The sequence below is a fragment of the Cebus imitator genome, unplaced genomic scaffold (genome assembly GCF_001604975.1).
Source record: "Cebus imitator isolate Cc_AM_T3 unplaced genomic scaffold, Cebus_imitator-1.0 Scaffold60, whole genome shotgun sequence".
Classification (NCBI taxonomy): Eukaryota; Metazoa; Chordata; class Mammalia; order Primates; family Cebidae; genus Cebus; species Cebus imitator.
This window is the reverse complement of record NW_016107375.1, coordinates 5,412,476-5,422,559: the sequence shown is the minus strand read 5'-3', so window position 1 is coordinate 5,422,559 and position 10,084 is coordinate 5,412,476. Positions and strand designations below refer to the sequence as shown.

Below are 10,084 nucleotides of genomic sequence, written 5' to 3'. Positions count from 1 at the left end.
TAAAGAGATAAGGCTCAGTCACCCAGGCTGGAGTGCAGTGGCATGACTTCAGTTCACTGCAGCCTCGATCGCCGAGGGTCAAGCCATCCTCCCACCTCAGCCTTCTGAGTAGCTGGGACTGCGGGTGCCCACCACTACACCCAGCAAATTTTTTTTTTGGACCACACCCAGCAAACTTTTTTTTGGGTAGAAATGGGGTCTCAGCACGTTGCACAGTCTGGTCTTGAACTTGAAAGCTCAAGCAATTTTCCCGCCTCACCTTCCCAAAGTGCTGGGACTACAGGTGTGACCCACTGTGCCAGTCTGTTCTGATTTTTAATGATAGTTTTGCTTGCTTTTGAACAAATCTTAAAGTCACTGTTGACCTTGGAGGTCATCTTAAATCTTCCTTAACATTCCTGACAGATGCCTCAGCAATTACTTGAGTGCTTAGAAGGCAATTCATTCCATTTCCTAGTGGCTTTGTTCTACAGCAGTGATTGTCCAAAACTTGCCTTCTAGAAACTGATTCATGGTTCTTAGCATGCTCTCAGTAGTTTTGCCTGGAGCATGAAAATATAGTACCTTTCATGGTGGCTTCCAGCTCACAACAATTCTCCCTTCTTTGGGAATTCTGTTTACAACTATTAATAATTAGACTTAGGAAAGTTTTTGACCAAAGATAGTATCATCACATTCTCCACATAATCTAAAATTTTGAAGTAGGAGAAATAGGGTTGGGGCTTAGGTTCATCTTAAATTATTTGAGGTGCCCCAGTGTCCTTCTAATAAATTCTCTTTATTGTTTAAAGTAGCCTAAGCTGGTTTTTGATGACTGGAACCATTTGTAACATAACTGCGCAAGTGATCTATTTTTAGATAGTTGAGGTGCCCTGTCTCCTAGTTTGTCTCCTTCAGCCATTCCTCAATAGGAAATATGGTCTGAAAACTTTCACTCTCCTAGTTCTTTTTCTATGCAGATACTTTCTAGAATCTTCTTTGCTGCTTATCGAATGGCCCTGGGAACCAGGCAGTGCTTGTTTCAGTCAAACATGCTGTAGTAACTTCAGGTATAGTCTGAAGAAGGCATTGTTATTCAGTGGAAAATAAACCCTTGAATGGACATCTGATTTTGTTCCAGTTCTATACTTAAGATCCTAGGTGGTTTTCTTTTGGCCTAGGTTTTTTCTTCCGTAAAATAAACAGATTAGATCAGATTCCTTTTAAAGCCACTGCCTGATGTTACATTGTATGATTACTTAGTGAGCAATACAGATAAATAATTGGAACTATATATCTGTTTTACTTCTGAGATATTTTTAGAAATTCTGCCAAAGATTACTTTGACTGTCTTTGCTTGGTAAGCCTGAATTCTTACCAGGTTTCTAGCCAGCTTGATTCAATTAGTGTTGGTGAAGGTGAGCTTTTGAATTGTCAAATAACTTTGTACTTGTAAATTGTTAGTTTGGGCCTATCTTTGTACTCTGATGATTCTCGCTGTGTTTTGCTGCACCAAGTTTAATATATAACATCTGTAAAGCAGCAACATGATATGGAAAGCATTGGATCCAAATCAGACCTGTCTTCCTTGGCCTATCATTTTCAAGCACTGTGACTCTGAGCAAATCATGTAACCTTTTTAAGCCTCAGTTTCCCTCTTTGTAGAGCGAGGATAGTAAATTCCATGCCTACCTCATAGGTCTGTTGTAATTGTCCAATGAGATAATATATGTGAAACCGCTTAGTTAAACCTAGTGTTCCTTTGGCCTTCAGACATCAAAACTGTTTCTGTGAATGTTGAATGGACTCCTTAGCTGACATTTTTCCTGATTATATGGTCACTTAATATGAATTTATTTAATGAGTTGAACAGATATGAATTAGACATTGGGCTTTATGTCCCTTATTTTAATGTCCCTATTTATTTCACTAGCTAATTTTGAAAAGTTAGTATAGCCTCTGGCTTAGTAGCTACTTAGCCCATCTCTGGACAGATATACAGGCTTCTGGTACTGTAACAAATTTGCATTCTGCCCTCTGGCCCTGAGAGATCTGTTCTTAGGAACCTCTCTTAGGTAGGGCATGTTTCCAGGAGTTTAAGCATCCTTGGGGCAGTTTTGCAACTGAATCTTGTCCATTGTTACCCTAATGTTCTTTTGAACCTGGTGGTGTAGGTAGCATTAAACCAAAGCTGAAATTATCAAGTGACCCAGCATTATTTGGTGCATACAGATTGTCAAACAGCTGCTCAGGAGTCACTGTGGTATTTTAGTGACTAGACTCATGTCACTTGTTACTGCTGACATAAGCTACCTCAGGGCTGGTCAGGAAATTTAGATGAGAGGAATAGCTTTGGTCACTTGAGTTGCCTGCCTTCCTCTCATTTGAGCCAGAACTTAGCGCTTTGTCCTGGAGGTTCACAGTTCTATCATTTGACTGGAATGTGGAATGTCAACTGTCAGTGTTTCTGAAACAATTTTATTTCAGTGAACTCTTGGTGTGACTTGCTAACAAGGCAGTTCTGTCCCTCTGACAGAACCCTTTTAGTGGATCTAAACTGAGGATTCAGCTTTATTACTTTCACTGAACCAAATTATAAGCAATTCTGTTGAATGAACCAAGTGCTTCTGTTGTGACCCTCAGGACGACGGAAATGATTCCTTATTTACAATCTGTTACTTACGGACTTAGAAATCTAATCTGTAAAAGAATATTCCTGTCACTGTCTTTGAAGGCAATATTACCAATTATAAAATTTATTTTAAGAACAGGTTTAAACTATTTTTCTTATGGTTTGGTTTGTTCAGACTAAGACTGTTTAGACATCTTAACTTTGTTCTGGATTTATGTATTGCCCTGTCATGAAGATCCCAGAGGTGTAAAAGAGTCCAGAGAAACATCCTTTTACCCATGGTCAGTGACTAATCTAGATACAACTCGGGAGTTTCTGGCTGAGATAAGACCCTTCGCCTTTTTAAGGCTAAACTGAGAGAGGGACAGAGTGGGATGGGGTGGGGAGAGAGGGAGACAGACATGGAGGGAAGGATATTGATTGTGGGTTTTATGGACTTGCATACTAGGCTTATGTTAGTAAAAATGTTGATCAGTACAACTGAAGTCATATTGTCTTCTGTTTTTCCTATGGTGGAATTAACCATGCTTTTGTTCTTCATCTCGATTGCAGGTGTGTTCATCCTCGAGGTGGTGTGATTCAGAGTGTTTCTTCATGGAAGCATGGCTCGGGCACACAGTATGTTAGCACCAGGCAAACACAGTCATGGACTGCTGTGACTCCCCAGCAGACTTGGGCTTCACCGGCAGAAGTTGTTGACCTTACCTTGGATGAGGATAGCAGGCGTAAATACCTACTGTAATACAATGTCACTGTGTTTCCTCTGCACTGTTCCCTTCCACTTCCTCATCCTCTTTTGTGACATGGAAGTTCATTGTCATAGCTTCAGCTTCAGAAGCTGTTTGTGGCATTTGTAGGATTCAAACTCATGGAAAATTCCCTCCTCTCTGCCTTTTTTTAATTAAAAGAAGTCACTTAGGAAAATAACTTATCACAGAGAAAATAATTTTTTCTTTCCCTCAGTAGGAATATGAGAATGATGAATTTTATTAGACAACCTTATTTTACTTGGTGACTTTTAATCTTAGGAAACTCTGCCTTCCTTTTAGAATAATATTTTAATTGCCAGGCACAATGGGTTTCAGTTTTTGAATCTTGTATTTATTTTTCTGTATAATGAAATTAATATCTAGACTTGACCACTATCTGCCCACCCCATTGGCACTCCCATCTGAGGGCATTCGCACACATATCAGTCAGGTCCTTATTGGCACCTATAGTAGGGCATGTGCATTTAAAAACCTGTCCTTAAAAATAGAAGACAGAAGTATTAAAATTATTTTTTTCTTTTATTTTAAGTCTTCTGCCTTGTTTCCTGAGTTTGCTCCTGTTGACTTCCCACAGCAAAGATAATTGACATGTCCCTTTGTGTTTATAAATACTACTGAGGTGACTTAGTTGGTCTCCTTGTTGCAATAATTAAGAGGCATTTCAGATAGATTCCCACCATCAGGTTTTCTGAGCATCTGAAGGTATTAAGAGATCAGTGGGAAAAATCTCTCTCCCTCAGCTATTTTTTTCTGGTTTAGTCAAATAATGGGTGAACATAGAAACCTGTTGGGAAGAATATGAAAAGTTATGTGGCTTCTGAGGCTACAGGCACTTGCAAATCTGAGAAGAAAGTGCTGTCTTTCGTAGCTGGTCTCTATGTAAAGAGTAGATAGCAACAGCTGTTTAACATCTGAGATGAAGTGGACCTGATGCTGTATTTGGGTATTTTTCTCCTCTACGTTCTAAAAATATACCATAAGAAGAATCAGAATGTACCATAAGAAATCAGATGCAAAGCACGTTAATGCCATTGGTAAGTTTTACAGTATCTAAAAGGATTAGCAAAGGATAGTAGGAGCTTCAGGGAATTCAGGAAATGCCAGCATTGGAGTTTTGTGGCATTAGTTACTACCTTTTTTCTTATGATATGTTGTAGTTACTAGTGAATTATTTTAAAAGCAATACCTAGAGTTAGAACACTATGTATTGTGCACAGGGGGAGTGAAGTAGTATTGGATTAGAAGACTTTACCTTTTGCTTTTCACGGTTTTTGTTTGTTTCCATTGTTAACGTTGCTATGGCCCTTTGCCTCTCTCTCCAGATCCCCTGGTGGCTCTTCTTATCATAAGAGTGTGAGAACTACCATTTTCAGTTTTCATTCAGCAAACACATTTACTAAGTGCCTGTTTGGCATAAGGCACTGTGAGGGGTGGGTGCTCTGGGAGCTGCTGAGGTAAATGACACATACCCTACATACGCATGCGTCAGCGTCTGCCTGCCTCCACCTGCCCGGCCTTTTCTTCTTCTTTTTTTTTGGTAAAGACAAGTTTATTCCTTTACGCTTCTTGTTGCATTAGTTTTCCTGTAGACTCCTTCTTCCACAGGAATGTATTTGTGCATACGTTCTTTGATCTTCTCTGATAGCATCTCATTTGATCTGGCCTCTGTCCTTCATCAGATTTTTATTTTTTATTTTTATTTTCTGCTTTTATTAGATCAGGCTTTTAAGATCATGAACTTCCAGTTTTAGCAACTCATATATCAGTCCCTCACATGGCAACAATTCTAGACAAAAACCAAAGACCCAGAGGCCAGGGCAAAATAGGACCTTCTGAAAATTCACTACTGGTGTATCCTTGGACCTTCACATTTTACTTTAGGATTAATTTATTGAATTTTACTGTTACACATAGTTTTTGACTTGAATTAAAATACTAGACAGAGCAGAAATGTACAATTTCTGGTTTGTGTTTTCCAGGAAAATCATTGAGAAGAGAATAGAGTGGATTATGTGACTTGAAGTTTTTGCAGCTTATTTTTTCCCCCACTATCAGGGCAGAGCCCCATTTTAATGAATGTTTTTGCATGACCTGTTCTTAGGTTAACCACATATTTTTGTCCCAATTCCACACAGCAGGTGATTTCCCATGACATAGTATTTTCATAGTCCCTAATAGTCACCGTTTAAAGAGTTGGCATGCTATGTGCACTGTGGATTAGGAACAGAGTAGAGCTGTAACCAGTCTCTTCTTTGACCCTTCGCCTTTATATCAGCTTGCACTTATCCCTCACTTGTTCCTAATCCAGCTCCCAACTACCTGACTTAATGGACCAGAATGGAGATTTGGATATTAACATGCAAAAGGGGGAGGAGGGGAAGGGATGGTAGAGATAGACAACTCTCCCCTGCTAGTTTGGGACATTTCACTTAATAACTATAGAGAGACTGTGTTTCAGCTCTCCTTTCACTGCTACTTCCAGAAGAGTGGAGAGAGTGGTTTCAGGCCAGGTATTAATGATACAATTCCGTGGTATGCAACTCCTGTGACATTTGAAGTTTCTTTTAAAGGGATTTTTCTTAACCAAAGTTTTACATTTGGTAGCGTAAGTAGTTCTTTATGCTTCACAGGACATTGTCTTCAGAGTAATCTCTCAGCTAAAGTGGTACACATGGGTCTCAGATTGGTTTATGCCACTGACTTGGTTAAGTTTCCATCCCCTCCCATTTGTAAAAAACAGAGCAGTGACCTAGCTGTTGCATTATCATGACTGCCATGTAACCTGTAATTGCTGCTCTCCAGTAATGGTCTTTTCATTTTGATGGCAGGGGCCAGACTGAATGAATAATGCATTCTTTTTTATTCAATTTATTTCATTCAGTTTATTCTTTGCAATCAAACATCCCATAAACTGCATTTATTGTTATCAATTATGAATATGAATCGTTTGGTTTACTAATTTAGTCATTTGTTCATCATTACTTTTAGGAGGTTAGCACCATAACTAACTTAAAAATAAATTTGTTACCTGCTTTTTATACTGTCACAAAGGTTTTTTAAAAAGCTGGGGACACTATTTTGTCTTTTAGTTTTAAACTTTTTTTTTTAAGGCAAAGCACCCCTAATCCCTGTTCTCCAATATGTGTATGATATGACTTCCATGTATATATAAAAATGATTGTGCCCTAACCAAACTTCCTCAGATTGTGCACTGTTTGTTTAAAATAATCACGTATTTTAGTCTGATGCTGTTGTATTTTTTTCATTTTATTTAATAGGCAACGGACCCTGATTTTTTTTTTTTTTTTTTTTTTTTTTTTTTTTTTTTTTTTTAAAAAAGAGTACAAAGGCCATTGAAAGCCTTTTGCTCCTCTTACCGTGAAAATGAAATGTTAGCCATTGTATGGCTAGGAACCAATGCACTTGGCAGTTAATGGATCTGCTGTTGCTGGAGTGTGAGCGTGGACTTGATGCAGTGACGACAAATCATTGCGTAGAATTAATGTTTTCAAATGTGCAACTCTAGTTTTTAAAACAAAATTTGGTTCTTTACATTCATTATTTAGTTTTTGTTTCCCTTTAGTATTTAATGGTCTTTGGAGAAAAAAAATAATAAAACAGAGTGTTATATATATATTTTTTGGTGCAAGATAAGATTTTCTGTTTTTTGAAATAAGTCTGTAGCATAAAGGTTAAACTATTTTAAGACAAAATAAAATAGAGTGTATTTAAACAATTATATCTTCTGAGGTTTTTTTTTTTTCTATCTGCTTCAGTTAAGTGGGTGGTACCTGGAGCAGTTTCCAAGTTACCTTTTGAATGTGAAAGTGGATTCTATTTTGTTAAAAAGTCTTATCTTTATAAGATGCCCGAGTTTTCCAAGCAAGAGCTGTATCCTACTCCCAAGAAGTTTTGCAAACCTTGGATAATTGTTGGATCTTGATAAAAACACCTTTGCATTAGCTTTCCTGTAACCCCTACCTGAGATGTCAAAGACGGCCAAAGACTTATTGTTCTGGGCAGCTTTACTCCTGACAACAAAACTTCACTGCTGGTTATTACTTTGCAGAGACCAACCAGCAAGGCAGGGTAAGATGCTGCAACGGCATGCACTTTGCATATGGTTAAACACTGAAGTAAGTAGAGGGCGTTTGAAAAATAGCCTAAATAATTTTTCCCATAGTTTGGTTCTATTTTCAGATTTTTAATTTGGTTATTAAAATGATAGGAACTACGATATTAACACCTTATCGTGTTTGTAAATCTTCACATAAAGGGGAATGAGGAACCAGGGAGAGCGAAACCTCTTTTTATTAAAACATTCAACTTCTGAATCTCTTAGTTTTCCTCAAGAATTTTTAGTTCTGCTTGTACTGGAAAATGATCTGTTAACAATTAGGAAATACACTATTAACAAGTAGGAAATGTCTTTAGATTTTTGAAATGGTTTTTTCCTATCACCCTGTATATCTGAGACCTAGACATCTTAGTACCTGTAAGAAACTCTTCTTTGGCTGGTCACAGTGACTCACGCCTGTAATCCCAGCACTCTGGGAGGCTGAGGCCGGCAGATCACCTGAGGTCAGGAGTTCGAGACCAGCCTGGCCAACATGGTGAAAGCCCGTCTCTACTGAAAATACAAAAATTAGCTGGGCGTGGTGGCGGGCACCTGTAATCCTAGCTACTCAGGAGGCTGAGGCAGGAGAAAGGAGAATTGCTTGAACCTGGGGGGCAGAGGTTGCAGTGAGCTGAGACCGTGCCACTGCACTCCAGCCTGGGTGACAAGAGCGAGACTCTGTCTCAAAAACAAAACAAAACAAAACAAAAAAACACAAAAAACCTTTTCTTTGACTCTAGAAAGGAAATTGTTTACCTAGAATCTCACATTAGAACCCTTTTGCCCTTGGATGCAGATTTTGAAGAAGAAACTAGGGACAAGTAAGTAATATAATCTGTAGCTAGTACTTTATCTCATTTGGGCTGCTTATTTCTGTTCTTTTGCACGCATTTGGCCTTCCCTTATTAGTTTATTTTTCAGAATAGATACCAGCTATTTATAATTATAGTCTAATCAGAAAAATTACAGATAAAGAGTCTTTACTAGATATATATGTATTTCTTCAGCTCCATTTTTGCAACCAAAGTAAAGGGAATTTCTTTCAGGTTTTGTTTTATCTGTATTACTTCTCCATGAAAGAGTGATCCTCCTAGGTCATTGTTAGGAACAATTTTCTTTCTTGATTCCATGATTGAAAGCACTGATTCATAGAATTAGAATTCTGGGCTACAGGGGTACTTTGGCTGGGAGAATCTGCCTGGAGCAAAAGAAGGAAACAGTAAATAGTGGTAGGAACAGTGAGCTGAGAAAAAGAGGCAAGTAATGATCATGAGTGTCAGAGATTTAGAAAGAGCACCCATTCACCTGATTAGTATCTGTTGGTTCAATTTATTATACTGCTCCACATGGGAGATGGCTTTAGGCAGGGGTCCCTCTGTGTGATGAAGATTCACTGTTTATTTCTGCTAAGCCTTGAGGACCCATTTGATAGAGCAGGGTAAATGACGGGAGTGAGTGCTGGCGGTGAAGTCAGCCCTCGAAAAGGAAGTGTGGCAGCAGCAGCTGGTATAATCTGCTCATAGACCCTGGCCTGCTGTTGGGAACACACCTTCGTTGTAAATTATATCTGTCTAGCTTCTTACTCTTTAGTGAAGGAAGCTATTTGGTGCCGGCTTTTTCTTTTTTATTAAAAAAATGTTTCCCCATTGGCCTTGCTGAAGCTTTTAGAAGATACCAGCTGTTTCTTTTGTGTTTTGGTAATTGACATCTCAGAGCCAAATCTGTTCACCTTTCATGATTGCTTCGTTCTGAGCGTGGAAAGGTGAAGTGTCATGGACTGTTGAGCCCTCACTTTTGTGACTGATTCTAAAGCAAGCAAATCTTACTTGAGGATGAATCCTGAATTCTGCAGCAGGAGAGGGTTAGACCAGAGGGTGAGTGAGTGAGGGGTAAAAGGCCTGACCCAGGGAACAGGAGATCCCAGAAAGGCCAAGTGACTGCTAAAGGATTTGGTTTCTGCATCTGTAAAATGAAGAATATCTCAGGTTTCTTTTTTTGAAAGTGAAAGGTCAGGCTCTGTGATTTTAGGGGATGATTCATTGTTCTGCAGAGCCATCAGGCTTTTCAAGCAATAACTCAAGAGAGCTGCTTACTCCAAAAATCTGCTCAAAGGACTATAGTTGTATCATCTCATTGAAGCCTGGAGAAGGATGACTAACACCCACAGAACCCTGAATTTCTACAGGCTATTTCCAAAGTTTTAAAAGAATGTTTATTTTAAAAGTTTCACATGGGGTTAGCAGTAAAGATTATTATTCTAATTTTAGATTGGAAAACTGATAACAGAAAAATAACTGTGTATTACATAGGTAGACTTTGTGAGAGTAGATTTAAAAAAAAAAAGATTCGAATTAGAACCTTTTAACTGTTAAGAAAAAACCTCAGTTTTCTGGTTTTCCTGCCCGTTTTCTCTGCTTCTTCATTTGGGGCAGAGAAAAAGCAAGTTGCAGAATATGCATTACATGCTGCTATTTAAAAGACAGTATAATATTGCATACTTATAAAAGAATACATACACATGTAGTAAGAGTATAAACATGCATGAGAATAATAAACACCAAATTCAGGGCAATAAAGTTGCCTCTG

General features: G+C 38.4%; 1 protein-coding gene across 5 annotated transcripts in view; it reads left to right on the top strand.

The window, feature by feature from the left end:
* The window catches only part of CUNH18orf25 (chromosome unknown C18orf25 homolog), a 99,351-nt gene extending 92,776 nt beyond the window's left edge, over nt 1-6,575 (top strand). For 3 of the 5 annotated variants that reach the window (XM_037738985.1, XM_017529704.2, XM_017529702.2), the window contains one exon: nt 3,164-5,389. In XM_037738985.1, coding sequence (XP_037594913.1) covers nt 3,164-3,353 — 190 coding nt within the window. In that variant the 3' untranslated portion in view covers nt 3,354-5,389. Of the gene's footprint in view, nt 1-3,163 lie in introns of all 5 variants that reach the window. The other 2 variants (XM_017529703.2, XM_017529701.2) reach the window with 1 other exon arrangement.
* The last annotated feature ends 3,509 nt before the right edge of the window (nt 6,576-10,084 follow it).